This window comes from Capsicum annuum, chromosome 11, assembly GCF_002878395.1.
Source record: "Capsicum annuum cultivar UCD-10X-F1 chromosome 11, UCD10Xv1.1, whole genome shotgun sequence".
Classification (NCBI taxonomy): domain Eukaryota; kingdom Viridiplantae; phylum Streptophyta; class Magnoliopsida; order Solanales; family Solanaceae; genus Capsicum; species Capsicum annuum.
This window is the reverse complement of record NC_061121.1, coordinates 47,557,786-47,573,863: the sequence shown is the minus strand read 5'-3', so window position 1 is coordinate 47,573,863 and position 16,078 is coordinate 47,557,786. Positions and strand designations below refer to the sequence as shown.

General features: G+C 29.6%; 1 protein-coding gene across 1 annotated transcript; it reads right to left on the bottom strand.

Moving 5' to 3' along the window:
* Positions 1 to 1,802: 1,802 nt before the first annotated feature.
* LOC107848191 (protein NRT1/ PTR FAMILY 1.2) lies at positions 1,803 to 15,312 on the bottom strand. The gene is made up of 4 exons (XM_016692896.2): positions 14,973 to 15,312; positions 14,624 to 14,841; positions 10,584 to 11,134; positions 1,803 to 2,800 (listed from the first exon to the last, which is right to left on the bottom strand). Exons 1-4 carry the CDS (start codon positions 15,061 to 15,063, stop codon positions 1,900 to 1,902), a joined length of 1,761 nt encoding a protein of 586 aa, XP_016548382.2. The 5' UTR covers positions 15,064 to 15,312; the 3' UTR covers positions 1,803 to 1,899.
* Positions 15,313 to 16,078: the final 766 nt, after the last annotated feature.

Below are 16,078 nucleotides of genomic sequence, written 5' to 3'. Positions count from 1 at the left end.
TACTGAGGTTCTATAGGAGAAATATGATGAATAGAAGGAAGTCTTCGTGGTATTGAGAAAGAATTTCTATAGACTGGGGGATTACTATCAAATTATAGACAAATTCGTCCATCTGGATTTTGTGTTACTTGAGTTAACTCTGAATTAGTCACATCGTCCGCCAATTGTTTTGGGGAAGTGACTGAATTCAAAATCCATGTTTGGGGGAAATCAATTTCATCCCATCTAATAGGTCTTCGGGTAGTGACCCTAGATTTTATAAAATTAGTTTCAATAAGCATAGTGCAATCAGAATTATCATCAATTAACTTACATCGAGGATTTAGAGTTGATAATAATCGATAGTATATGCGGTAAGATAATCCTATTAGTTCAGATCCAGGGGCATAATCATATTCATGAGTTTTCACATTTAAGGTTAAAGCATGAAGAATATTTACATCAGTAAGAGATAATTATAAATTTGGCTGAGTATTAAAATATACAAGACCATAAGCAAGAGTAGATTCAATAGATCCCATTAAGGATTTTCGAAAATTTTGATTTCTAGCATCACGCAAAGCAGCTAAAAATGTTTCAGGGAGACCCTTTAGGGTTAAAGGTCGAAAGACAATTTGTACTAAGCCAATATGCATATTATTATTATTATTATTATTATTATTATTATTATTATTATTATTATTATTATAGTTATTATTATTATTATTATTATTATTATTATTATTCTTTAACGATAAATCAACATGCTAAAGATAATTTTAAAATAAAACCTCTTTAATTTTGTCATCGAATAAGTATTGTCAAAATTTGTACAAATAATGTTATCAATAGTTGTGTTAATAAAAGTAAAAAAATATAAGTAATTTAATACATAAAATTAATTTTTATATTTATCAATTAAATTAATTCAACAATATGTATTATCAGAAACTGAATATTATAATGAAAACTTCTAAGAAAATTAACCGATTAGTCAAACAATTAAAAGCCCAAACACAAACACAATAAATAGAGTAGTTCATCATATTATTATGATATATCAAATGCAATGGCCTAAGTGACAAGAAAAGAAATGTAATGAAAAAAAAATAATTTTATCAACTGTATGTCATAATTTTAGAAGGGGAAAAGTAATTTTATTAACTTGTCACAATTTTAGAAGGAGAAAGGTAATTTTATGTCACAATATTAGATGAGAAAAATAATTTATCAACCACATGTCACAATTTTAGAGGATTTTAAAAAATTAAAATTACCATAATCTAATCAATTACATGCCATAATTTTAGAGGAAAAAAATAATTTACCAATACATGTCTCAATTTTAGAGGATTTTAAGAAAATTAAAACTACCATAGTGTCATTGTGAGGACTACCAAATTTTGATATCTTCCCTTAGATATAAGAATAATTTTAGTTTCATAAAAATATCAACCAAATTTCTTTTGTGAAAATATTCACTGGGTAGTCTAATCTATTAAGAAATTGATATTCTTCAGTTATATAATCCAAAAGAAAAATAGGGTTAAGCACATATAAAAAGAGTCAAAATATGAGTAATATATGTTATATATTCTCCTGAATTAAAATTAAGAACTAATTAAGATTGTCACATCATTTTTTTTTTGTGAGATTATTGTAAAATTCGGTCATAGTACCTTTCGTGATGATTGGAGCAAAATAAAATAACTTTTGTATAATGAATGAAAAAAAAAAGTAATTTCACGTAATAGATGCAAAGTTAAAGTGTGAAGAAATTTACTCCTAAATCCACTAAGATTTTAACGCTTTATAAGCAAACATTAAAAAAAGGAAACCCGTAACTTATTTTTTGTCAAGAATTCAACGGACGTCACTACATGCAAATGATTCAAGCATAAACACAGCGTACGCACTTCATTACAATGAAGCACCATTTAAATGCCTATCCTCGGATTGTTCCTCTTCTTCCTCAGGAGATAAGCTACTCCTACCATCATGATGATGCTCCGTAAACCAACAAATGGCCAGAAAATAGAGGAAGTTAATCACACCTAAGAAAGTCAATAGCCAATTGTAGTAATCTAGATGACCTCTATTTATGTTGGTCGCAAGCCAGCTCGTGTTGCCTCCAGCTGAGGTAACTCTATCCACCACGCTCACCAAGACACTGCCCATTAAGCTGGAAAGGGCAAGGCCGAATGTGTAAATAGCTGCTGCAAAGCTGGACATGGTTTTTGGAAATAGAGTGTATATGAACTCAATCTGTCCAACCACATTCAAAGCCTCAGCCATCCCGGTTAGTACCAACTGTGGCGCGAGCCACATACAGGACATGTTTATCACAGCATTCGGGTCATCCTCAAACCCTGCATCGATTGCCTTGTTGCGTCGTATGGTTTCTGTTATTGCTGAAAGTGCCGCAGCCACAATGCCGAGAGCTAAGCCAGCTCCCATTCTGGCAACTGGACTCAACCCTGTCAACTGTCCAGTAAACCTTGCCAGTAAAGGCACCAAAGCACGATCGTAAAAAGCCATCCAGATTGTCAAACTAATAAGGGTAATCATGCCAAATGATCCTGCTGGGATCTCAAAGTGAGGGAGAATGTGTCTATCCATGGATAGTAGTTGATATATCAAAAGTGGCGGACTGAACGTCACAAGAAGCATAAGACAGGTGGAACACATTGGAAGAACTCTAAGAAAACACTTCATTAATTCCACTTTCTCCACACAGCACAGACTCCATGGATCTGAAACTTCTCCATCAGGTTTCAACTCAATGTGAGGATCTTGAATTATGCAAGCTCTATTCAACCACCTATAAAGAATAATGAATAGGAGTGTATGCCCATTACTAGCATTATGACACTGAAAACACATTTCCAGCTAAAGGCAAGTTAGATTATCTATTGCTACAGTAATTGACAGAGAACTAACAATTTGGATGTGTTAGGTGTGAAAGAAGGGTTTCTGACATGTGTTTCTGGTGTATTGTATTTAAGCAAAAAATATTTATTTTATGCATATGATTCTGCCGATCAGTAATAATAACCCCAGTAATTTGAACGTGAATATTCCAAAAATCTATATATATTATAAAGTAAAGGACGAAACACAAGAAGAAGCCAAGTGGCAGCACAATAGAAAGGCACATGACATTTTTTAGGACAAGGTTATAAACATTGTAATAAAAATTTTGAATTAAAAGATTGAATATTTGAATTTGAAATAAATTATCATTTTTTTAAAAACACATTATCTTAATAAATAAAAATTCATAATTGAAGAGTTCTAATAGACTCTTACTTTTTCAAACCTATATCTTATAAAATTTAAATATATATATATATATAAAAGATTTATTTACATAATAATAATAAGTAATAAATAATAGTAGCAATAGTACACAAGTAGTAGTACTTTCAATTTGAAAAAGAAAACGTAATTGCATATATTATTTACATAAGAATAATAAGTAATAAATAATAGTAGTAATCGTACACAAATTATAGTGCTTTTAATTTGAAAAACGTAATTATAGTCACAAGTAGTCTTAAATAAATTCTAACTATAAATGGTGAGTATCTTTATTAGGGAGAAGATATATTTGGATTTTAAAAATAAGATATTTTTAATAAGTTTTCTAGGAATGAATAGAGACTTTTTATTTGGCAGATTTGTGTTTTAACAGAAATTAGATATATCTACATTTTTGAATTTGAATTGATAAGAATATCTCCCATGTTAATTTTTTTTCAAACTCAAAAATTTAAGATATAAGATAATTATGATATTTAAAATCCTATCTTTTCTAACAAATTAATATCACATTCAGTTTTGAATTTGAATAATTTTTAATTTTCATGAAAATTCAATTTTATAATATCTTATATATTAGACCCCTTCTGTGACACATATAGCAGTGTCAACTTTCTTTTCTTTTTTTATTGATAATCATTTTCAAATTTGAATTTTATTTATTTCAAGAGAATTTTCTATGATCATTATTCGTAGAGGTATTAATTAATCTTTGTTTGTTTATCTTAATAATAATTTATTGTATAGATTCAACATAACAATAATAGAATTTTTTATTCACATATTAGTAATAATTAAATCATTTTATGTCCCTGCTTATTCTATTTATTCAGAATATCACCATGATAGTAGTATATAAAACTAAAGACATATCTTTGTGAATTCTATTTTAACATCTCCTTTTTGTCATAGATAATTTCTACAACCGATAAGAAGATTATAGGTCATGATGTTCGTCAGTTTTCTTTGAACAACTATCAAGGTATGTTGTCCATGCTTAATTTAATTTTTTAATTATTTTATAATGTTATTTATTGTTCCAAATATATCTACCATGGATAAAAAGATTCTAGGTAATGCTTATCAGATTCTTTGAATAACTATCAATATATTATTTATGGTTAATTTAATTTTTTTATTATTTTATTATTTATAATTAACATTATATTTATCTTTTGAAACAGATATACCTATCACGGATAAATTATTTTATAGATAATGCTCATCAATTTCTCTGAATAACTATCAAGGTACATTGTTCATGCGCTTTTTTTTTTGTTATTTTATTTTTTTTGTTATGCTATCACGGAAAAAGGATTAATGATTCTAATTATGTTTGTAGGAACATATGAAGACGATGTTATTTCTTCCTTTGTTTTCTCCAACTTTCAAATTACATTAATTTAGAATAATGAGCGTTATCTTTTCTTTTCTTTTTTTTTGCTTAAAGTATAATGAGTGTTATCAACATTTTATCTACATGCACGCTCTAATATGTTGAGCTTCCTAGCGAACTAGAAATATATGAATTGAAGTGAGTTTCCTAGCAAATTATATGAATTGAAGTGTGAACATGGTGAAGAAACAAGAATAAAAAATGACAGATTGATAATCTTCATTCATCTATTTGGTTTTCCTTTAGTTTATTCAAATGGGAATTGATCTAATCGGTTGCAAAATATTCCTCGACTCAAAACTAACAAGTATATAAATTACAAGATGAATATATAGGGTTGCATTTTCAAAAATTTTTATTCTTTGTTTTGGATAATATAAACTAAATTAATAAATAAAAAAATAAGGATAGATCAGATACAATTGAAATGAGTTTCTTTAATCATCTTATTTCTAGATTACAATTACAACAATTTACGAGATAACTTCAAGCAGTTGTGGATCCAACATACAAAAATCATGCTCAAAAGTTGTTAAATGTTTATAACAAATTGGATGAGATTAAATTTTGTATATAATTAAAATTATATTTGTTGAATTTTAATAATAAAAGACTATTGATTAATGGAATAAAAGTATAATAAGAACAAACAAAATATAAAAGTATAAAACTTTATATTCATTTACATAATATTAAAAGATGATAATATAAATGACATAAGTGGGAAAAAATAGTTTTTAAAGAACACGTGGAAAAAAAATAACAAATTAATGATACTTATGGAAAAAAATTAAAAATATAAATAAGTATTTTTGTGTAAAAGTATAAAGGAATAAGATTTATCTGAATTTGAAATGAGAAAATCTCAAAAATTATTGAAAAAATCATCCTATATGAATAAGATTATGTTACTGGAATCTTACTAAATAAGATAAAAGTAACAATAATTAAACACTGAAAAATTCAAGAACATATTTAAAATGTTATTAAATAGTTGGATTTATATAATTTAGTTGTGTTAGGTGTATTACAGTAGAAAGTAAGATATAATTAAATATTAATCAACTCAAAATATTTGAATGTTTTTAAATAAATATAATCACAATTGCAATTCATTCATCAAGTACTATATTTTATTAATTTTAATATTTAATAAAAAATATATAAATATAATCACATTTGTAATTTTATTCAACAAGTACTATACTTTATTCATTTATAATACTGAAAATAAAATATAAGTAGTTCAAAAAACTTATTTAAATTATAGATAAAATATTAACTAAAAATATTATAGTAAACAACTCCGTACAAGATGATAAAACAAATGCATAAAAATTGTTACAATTATCTCTCATTGCTTTTCTTTTTTCTTTTGAAATAATCCACGCATCGCGCGGGTACGAATATTAGTATATTATAAAGCAGAGGACGAATCACCAAAAGAAGCCACGTAGCAGTTTTTAGGACAAGTTTAAAAGTATTGTAATAAAATATTTATAATTAGTTGAATTTGAAAATATAATAAAATATTTATTATATATTTCAATTTAAAAATAATAATACTTTAAAAGAAAAATAAAAGATTTTTATTAGCTTAAACCTAACAATCATAGTTGAAGAGTCCTAAATAAACTCTAACTATTTAATTATTATTTTATTATATATTTGAATTTGAAAATAATAATACTTTAAAAGAAAAACAAAAGATTTTTATTAGCTTAAACCTAGCAATCATAGTTGGAAGAGTCTTAAATAAACTCTAACTATTTAATAATTATTTTATTATATGTTTGAATTTGAAAATAATAATACTTTAAAAGAAAAATAAATGATTTTTATTAGCTTAAGCTTATATATCATAGTTGAAGAATCCTAGATAAACTCTAACTATTTAATAATAATAATAATAATACTAGTAGTAGTAGAACTCATAATATTACGTTCAAAAATTTTTAATTTAGAAATAAATGTTGCGGTAATAGTAATAATAATAATAATATCTTATTATTATTTTAAAAAATAATATTTGAATGTGAAAAATAATAGGTTTTTAGATTTAAAAAATAACATATTTTCATTAGCTTAAAACTAGAAAATCATGTGTGAAAAGTAGTAAATACATAAATTTATACTTTTTAAATGCTATAAAATATATTTATATATTAAATATAAAATAATAATATTAAAAATTATCATTATTATCTCATTAATTTCAAATATTTATCTCCATTCAAATATATAAATAAGATAACTATGTATTACATTTGAAAAAAAGGAAGGATAAGGAAGACTACTAAACTAGATAATTATGATAGTATTTGAATTTGAATTTAAATGAAAGTTGAATTCATGAATTCATTTACTGCATTTTTTAATTCTTCATATTTTAAAAAATACATTTGATTTAACTTTTTTCTTTTTTATATGCAGAAAGAATATGTCATTTTTTATCTTCATCTTTCTCCATTAATGTTCAAAGTACACCACTTTAATCAATATGTGTTTCCTTAAATTTGTAAAAGTCATCCTTTTGATATTTTTGAACAATGTATATACATGCATTACATACTTTATTGTGTACTAAATTATCTGAAAATTATAATATGTAGATGTTCATGGTATCATCACAAATAATATTTTGTATAATAATTATATATCATACTTTTCATCTATTTTTACACTTAGATTCATGATTTTTGATCATTTTAAGCTACAAAACAAACATGTTTTTAGTTCTACAAAAGAGTACTGTTAATTTAAATTTGATTTGATAAATATTGTTACAAAAATACTATTATTTATATATAATATTTCTTGTTTACCAAAATAAAAAATTCAAGATTTTGTATACCATCATTTTTATCACCGAATTTTTTTTAATGATTTTATGGATGTGTTCATTACGAAGGAATATAATTTTCATGAAAAATATTTTTTAAGAAAACAAATTGTTTCTTACTTATATTTTTTGTTTGTGATGCAAATAAAAAATATTTTCTTAAAAGCATATATGTATTTTAATACTAAACAATAAAAATGACTAGCGACAAAGAGATGAATATGATCAAAGTGAATTGGAATAGATGGAAACGATGCAAGGGGTGGTCTAGGTAGGTGGAGGGTAGGGAGTGGTGAATGTAGGTTTAGTTGGGGTGTGATATGAAAAAAAAAATTCTTAAAAAATATAAATTAAAGAGTTAAAATTCTTTTGGGGTAAGAAAAAATTTTAAATTTTTTGCTAAAAATATTTTTTTTTGTGTATGTGTTTGGGGGGAGGGGGTTTCGTGGTGAGGTCGGTGGTATTCAAAAAAGAGTCTTTTTAAAGAGAAAAATGGCCAAAAGCCCCCCAACCTTTACCCCAAATTCCAACTACACACTTGTACTTTGCGGCCTACGGGAGTCCTATGACCCCCCTGAACTATTTTAAATTGGAATTATTATCCCCGAAAACTGACAACCAGTCATTTGAAATATGGTGTGATGCACGCTCCAACAACCTTTTTACACGTAAAACAATTTTTTTTTTTAACTTTATTCTCCATTTTTGTCACTTTTCATCATTTTTTCACCATTACTTTTCTTTTTTTTTTTGGTAACTCACCATTACTTTTCATCTCTTTTCCTTTTCAAACTTAAACAATTTTTCAATGAACTTGAAGTGGAAAATAATGGTCAATACCAAATTTAAAATTTTCAATGATTTTGTAGTCGGAAATAATAAACAACATCGAATTTGAAATTTTCGACAACCTTGAAGTGGGAAGCAACGAACAATATCATTATAAAATTTCCGACGATCTTAAATCTGAAAACAAACAATACCAATTTCAAAATTTTCGACGACCTTGAAGCCGGAAACAATGAATAATACCGAATTTAAAATTTTCAATGACCTTAAAGTCGGAAACAATAGAGAAATTTTGAACGACCTTGAAGTTGGAAAAAATAGGCAATACGCATTTTAAAATTTATAACAACCTTGAAGTCGGAAATAATGGACAATATCAATTTTGAAAATTCCGACGATCTTGAAGTCGGAAATAATAAACGACATCGAATTTAAAACTTTCGACAACCTTGAAGTAGAAAACAATGAACAATATCAATTATTAAATTTCCAACGATCTTAAATCCGAAAACAATGAACAATATCAATTTCAAAATTTTCGACGACCTTGAAGCCGGAAACAATGAACAATACCGAATTTTAAATTTTCGATGACCTTAAATTCGAAAACAATAGATAATTTTGAAATTTTCGACGACCTTAAAATCGGAAATAATGGGCAATACCCATTTTAAAATTTACAATGACCTTGAAGTCAGAAATAATGGACAATATAGATTTTGAAATTTCCGACAACCTTGAAGTTGAAAATAAGGAACAATATCGATTTTGAAATTTCCAACGACCTTGAAGTCGGAACTAATCGATTTTGTGGGAGGACGAGAATTTACGTTTTCACTCTCTTTAAAGAGAGTAAAGAGAGTGAAACACACTCTCGCCATGCCGGCGGGGGGGGGGGGGGGGGGGGGGGGGGTTAATAATTCCACTTTAAAATAGTTCAGGGGGGTCATAGGACCCTGCAAAGTATAGGTGTGTAGTTGAGATTTGAGGTAAAAGTTGGGGAGGCTTTTGATCATTTTCTCTAAAAAATAAAATAAAAAATAGATGTTGGGAGGAGCCAGGAGGGCGAGTTGGGGGTAGGGAGTTAGGTAAGGCAAGAAAAAAACTTAAAAGTTAAAAAAATAAAATAAAAATTGGGGGAGTGAGGGGGATGGATGATTTTTAAAATGGTATGAAAGATTTTAATTAAATTTATTTAGATGATATAAGAATACATACAAATAAAATACTTAAAAATATTAATGATAAAATCAAACAACGAAAAAATTATGAGCAATTAAACTTTATTTGAAAATTCTTTAAAAAAAATATTAAATTATATGTGTTGTGTTTATTGAATTGAGAGTGGTGAAATTGAAATTTTGAAACTGAGTTTTTGTAGTTGATACAATTAAGTGTTTTGAAATGAAATTGAAAGATGATATCTTTTTTAAAAAAAAATATAGTTAGTTGTTGAAGTTGAATTGATAGATTAAAATAAAAAAATAAAAAAGTGAAATGAAGGTAAGGATTGTAGTAATTACATGTTTTAATTTATTAAAAATATAAAGGCAAAAGCCCAACAACAAAATTAATAATTATTTAATATTAAATAATTTATTATATTTAAAATTGAAGAGGGGGCGGGGTGGAGATGGTTAGGATTAGACTTGTTTTTATTTTCTAAATTATTTTTTTATTGATAAATAATATAATATTTAAATTTTTTGAAGGTAATATGATTTAGTATGCTGGAACGAAATATGACAATATAAAATAATTAAAAATATTATTTTAATATTATTCGTGTATTACACGAGTATGTATACTAGTATTTTTATATAATCTAGGCAAACACTATGGGAGATGAGAGTAAAGATCGGGGTGTGGAAGGGTTGGGAGGAGACGATCAAACTGAAATGCCACTATGGAACTTGTTTACCCTACTTCCCCCTCCAAAAGATTTTGTCCTTATTTTTAAGGTACTTCGTTTCCTCTTAAAATTTTGACAAACCAAACGTAGAAAAATTGTACCAAACAGACCCTTCAAGTATCTTATCTGATGAACTCTTCATTTCTTTTAATATATGTCAAATGAAACGCGTATGAGATGGGTAAACGAAGACCCTTCAACACCTAATAATTTGCTTAATTAAATGCATCGCAGAATGTCATGTAATATAATAAGTCAGTAAAACAAATATGGTATGATAGTAAGCGCATGAATGGATGTCGAAGATGTCTATACCATTGAGGATAAGATGGAGGCGCCTATACCTGAAGTCAGTGGATGGTTCCGGGAGCTTTGATTCAGGTGCTTTATAGTAGCAGTCGTCATTATAATTCAGCTGAACATCGATATTTCTTTTTCTGTAGGCTGCCACTGCTACTTGAAACAATCCAGTAAACATACTGCCTTCAGGTTTTGCTTTGATATAAAGAGGAGATCCGATCAACAAAACGGAAACAGATAAAACCATGAGCAAAGCAGGGACCCCAAACCCAATTTGCCAACCCAAATTGTCTTGGATATAAACAATTACAGTAACTCCAAGAAAAATTGAAATTCCTACACTGGCATAAAACCAGTTGAAATAGGTATCCATAAGTCTTTCATTATCTGGATTTTCTTTGTTCTCCAATTGGTCGGCACCCAATGCTATGGAACAAGGTCTAACAAAACCAGCACCAATGGACATAAGCCCAAAAGAAAACAAAATTACCGCAAACTGGGATACCGTTGTTCCACCACAGTCATGTTGATACTGACTGCAGGGTAATGGCCTGAGTTGTGGAAATACTGTGGTGAGCCAAAGAACAGACATTCCCTGTTGAGAGAAAAGGAATAAACCTCTACAAGTAAACAAGGTCAAAAACTGAAAACAGGAATAAGTCGTATAATCTTGTATGCTGCACGAAAATAGCAATGATGGGTAATTGAGCACTATAAACCTCTACAACACTAAAGTTTGCAGTCAAATGGATAGAAAAAGTAAAAGAACTTTGGATGAAAGTGGCAGTTGTGCTAATTTCATTTTTTGTTTCCTAAAGGATAATGTACCCTGACCAGATCTTTTGCAATTGAAATTTATCTGACCATCAAACCTATACCTCAGTCAATAGAGGAACCTTTGGTCTACGGGCTACCAGAAACCGGAGTGGTGATATAACAAAAGAGGCTTGAAGTATGCAGAGTTTCTGAGCTTTAGAACATGCCAATATCCATAACGGTAACAAGTAATAAACAAAGTTATAAGCAACTTTGGACATCCTAAAATCAAAACTTGGTAGGCAAATGGTGCTGCATAGAGAACCAAATGAGTTGGTAAGCAAGATCACATGCTATTATTGCACAAACTACCAGCTCATTGAAACTATAGCCCAATTTCTGTAGCTGTAAATGAACTCCTGATGCTCTTTACAGCAACAATCTGCAGATTATTGACTCTGAATAGCAACCCCAAAACTGGCTCTTAAAAAGCAGAAAAACAATTTCTCAAACTACATAGCAATAGCATGCTTTTTCTTAAAATTATGTTTACACTTGCATTGGAACTCTTGATCTAACTAGACATTCTCATGGAACAATCTTTAGAATTTTAAGATGCTGCATTAACAAACTAACACTCGTAGGTTTCTTTTTATCTTTTCAAGCATTGGTGGAAGAGTCAACATGTACCTGTACTGGTGAGAGATAGCAGGTATCTGCATGGATCAATTAAGGAGCACTCAAGTTGCCTCGGACTCCTCGTTGTTAAGAGAAAAAAATAAAAGGAAGCACTTTATGTGGTATGAATTGAGTAATCCTGCTACTAAACTTCTACTCCGTCCATCCCAATTTAAGTCTTACTTTTTGGTTTGTCCAAAAGAGAGTTGTATGGCGAAAATTTGGTCGAATTCGTGTAGCACTCAGAGAAAGAGTGAATAAAGCCCGAGGAATGTGAAGCCTCGAGATGATACTCTCGAGCAAGAAAAAAGTAGAATGCACTATAAGTGCGGAGAAGGTTTGTATGTTGGTGACTTGGACAAAAGGACAAGAGGAAACCTCGAGTTAGAAGGCTTAGGTGCGCAGACGAGCCTGTACGAACTCAAGTGCTGCAGGAATATTAGATGGTGTTGCTAACAGCATCTACACGTGGCCCTCCGTCATTGGTTGTAGTACTTTAAGGCTCAGTTGGAACATTGCTATTGGCTAGTGCCTCCCTACTATAACCAATAGATAAGGCGCTACACGCATTTAACATATTTTGATTTTGAGTAATACAAGGGTAATACAATTCTGGAGTATAATATAAAGTTTTCCCTTGTTTTCCTTTACCTATTGCTTTCTTAGCTAATTTGTGGGGAGGAAGCTCTCGGAATGGAGGCTAATCCCTCGGAAACGACTGTCCTTGCATCAATATGCTTGGATTTGAACTCTTATTCCTTATCTAGCTTTATTTATCTGTTATATCGCTGAAATCGTTGCTTTATCCCCTTTATTTAGCATTACAATTTTCTATTATCTAACTCGTATTCAAACCGCGGGTAAATGGACTAAAAACAAGGGGTTAAGTCGAGACGCGTGCTCTCGACCTCATGTAAATTCAACTATACCATTTTTAGGGTAAACAAGAGTGTATGTCCCTATGCATAGTAAGAATCTAATCACAACATTCTACATGGCATGATTAAGACTACAAGATTCAGAAGACCATACACATCTTTTGTTTAAGACCGCAAGATTCACAACTATCACTTTATTTCTTAACTGTGTGCCCACTCAAACTAAAACACTTAAATTAGGACGAGGGAGTAATATATTAGGAACTCAAACAAAGAACATGTTGTTTCAAAAAATGAAATTGCAAATCTTGTGTTAAGCTAAACAGGATAAATTGAAAACAAGAAGAGTAAAATTAGGATGGCTAACTAAGTACTCCCTCCGTCCGTCTTTACTTATTCATGTTTGACTTGACAGAACTCTTAAGAAGCAATAAATAGAAGGGTAATCTTACTATATCATCCCTATTACGAGTCAATCTAAATGTTGAGAAATGAATGTATTAGTTAATAACAAGTAAAATAGCCGCCAAATGGTAAGTTGAACAAATACATCTAGTATACTCTCGACCGAGGACTGCGAAGCCTTGAGAGGATCCTCTCGACCAAGGAAAAAGTAGACCACGCTGCAGGCAAGAAGGTTAGTACGCTGGTGACATGGAAAAAAGGACAAGAGGGGACCACGTGTAAGAAGGCTCAGGTGCACAGATGAGCCCGTACGGACCTGAGTGCTGCAGGAATATTAGTGGCATTGCTAACAGCATCTACACGTGGCCCACCGTCATTGATTGTAGTACTTAAGGGCTCAGTTGTAACATTGCTATTGTCTAATGCCTCCGTACTATAACCTATAGATAAGGCGCTATACCCATTTGTAACATATTCTGGTTCTGAGTAATACAAGGGTAATACATTTCTGGAGTATCAAGTTTTAACTTGTTTTCCTTTACCTAATGCTTTCTTAGCTAATTTGTGGGGAGGAAGCCCGTGGGACGGAGGTGAATCCCTCGGAAATGACCATCCTTGCATCAATATTCTTGGATTTTAACTCTTATTCCTTATCTAACTTTACTTATCCATTATATCGTTGAAATCTTTGCTTTATTTCCTTTATTTAGCATTACAATTTTGTTTCTTATCTAACTCGTATTCAAACCACGGGTAAATGGACTAAAAAAAAGGGTTAAGTTGAGACGCGAGCTACCTCATGTAACTTCAACTATACCATTTAGGGTAAACAAGAGTGCCTCTCCCTATGTTTAGTAAGTTTTCTAGTAGCAAAATTCTACGTGGCATAATTAAGACCACAATTTAAAGGACTATACATGTCTTTAGTTTAAAACCGCAAAATTCGAAAGTTTGTTTCTTTAGTTGTGTGCCCAATCAAACTAAGACACATAAATTACGACTGGGGAGTAATATATTAGGAACTGAAAAAAGAGCATGTTATTTCAAAAAATGAAATTGCAACGCTTGTGCTAAGCTAAAATGACAAACTAGAAACAATAGGAGTAAAATTAGGAGGGCTAACTTAGTACTTCCTCCGTCCATCTAACATGTTTGACTAATAAAAACTTAGAACATGTTTGACTAATAAAAACAATAAATAAAAGGGTAACTTTATTATATCATCCCTATTATAAGTCAATCCAAATGTTGAGAAATGAATGTAGTAGTTAATAATAGAGAAAAATAGACGCAAAATTGTAAGTTGAACAAATACTTTTAGTATACTTAACAAGTAAAAATTAAATGGACAGAGGGAGTAAACTTACAAGTAGACTAGAGATGGTTCCAATAGCAACAGCCCTAAACCTTCCCAAATAAGAATCAGAAATAAAGGCCCCCAAAATAGCCAAACCATTTGAAACTGCCGACCATAATCCAAGCAAGACTGATGCAGCAGCAGCTTCCATATGATAAAATGTTGTTATGTAGATTATCATATTTGGTTGCAACCCATAACTTGCAATTCTCTCACATGCTTCATTCACTACCCAAAAAAAAAAAGGATTAAAGAACAAGCAAAAAAATGTAAGAGAATGAAAAAGATTTCTTCTAGAATTAATTGAGTTGCATGTAAGCTGGTCCAAATACGAAACAAGAAAAATTAACGAGGCATACCTATTATAAAAGGGATGGTTCTTAGACCACCCATTCTTGAACTATGTGAGTGGTTTAGTAAGGACTCTTCCTGTTCATGGTAATTGCCCATTTTCTTCCTTGTTCAAAGTTCTTGCTTACTCCAAGCAGAGTGAGAGAAAGAAACAGAGCATAAAAAGTCAAAACTTAGAAAAGAGATCTTGATCTAGTAGTACAAAAAGTCCGCACATTGGAAAGCTAAACTTTCTAATATTTTAAATTTTTAATGTCCAGGTAATTAATGGCTAGTGGCTCAAAGCTTTAGGAATTAATTTTGTAGCGCAAGAAAGATTTCCTCCAGTGAGATTCTGCCTGGTAATGTACAATATTATTATCTATTCTTGCCATTTGTTCATCTAAAACTTTTGATGGCTAAGATTCATCCTTGGTAGAATTAATGGCCCGTTTGGCCACAAAAACATAATCATTTGGAGTTGGATATAGAGTGGAATTGAAGTTAGAGTTGCAATTGTATTTGACTATAAATTAAAGTTGTTTTTTGAAATTTTGTGAGAAAAGTAGAAGTAAAAAAAGTGAAAATAAGTTTTTCTTGTTTTCACTTTTTCAAAATACAATTTCAAATTGTATTTGAAATTTTCATAATCAAATGCTGTGATTTTCACTTTTTCACTAAAGTGAGATAATTTTCTGAAAAAGGTGAAAAATTATTCATGGTCAAATGGCTACTAAAAATGATAAAAGACTATCATGAACAAAAAGTAATGAAAAATGATCTAGGCAGTTTCTACTCTCTCCATTTATTGAGTCAATTTCTTATATTATCACTCAACTTAGAAAAATATCTGACTAAAGTTATTTATCTTTTTTCTGTTTGAATAATATCATTTAAGTTTGTGCATTTTCCTTACAAACTAATAATTTTTAGAAGTGACTCAAAAAATGATCAAAACAGTCCATCAAGTTTGAAATTTAAATTTAAATAGTCCTTATTTTTTATATGAAATATTAATAGGCCTCCGATTATTTTTACTTTTGTACTTGTTAAATTAGTTGTTAATATATTTTATCAATAAGTGCATGATATAATTTAAAATGACACAACTCATAATAATAGAAACAAATTAAAA

Excerpts from the sequence above, each read along its gene's own strand:
- LOC107848191 (XM_016692896.2), bottom strand. The coding sequence starts at position 15,063 with ATGGGCAATTACCATGAACAGGAAGAGTCCTTACTAAACCACTCACAT. Across the intron at positions 14,842-14,972 it reads AACCATCCCTTTTATAATAG|TGAATGAAGCATGTGAGAGA; the intron begins GTATGCCTCGTT and ends TTTTTTGGGTAG. Across the intron at positions 11,135-14,623 it reads GAACCATCTCTAGTCTACTT|GGAATGTCTGTTCTTTGGCT; the intron begins GTAAGTTTACTC and ends TTCTCTCAACAG.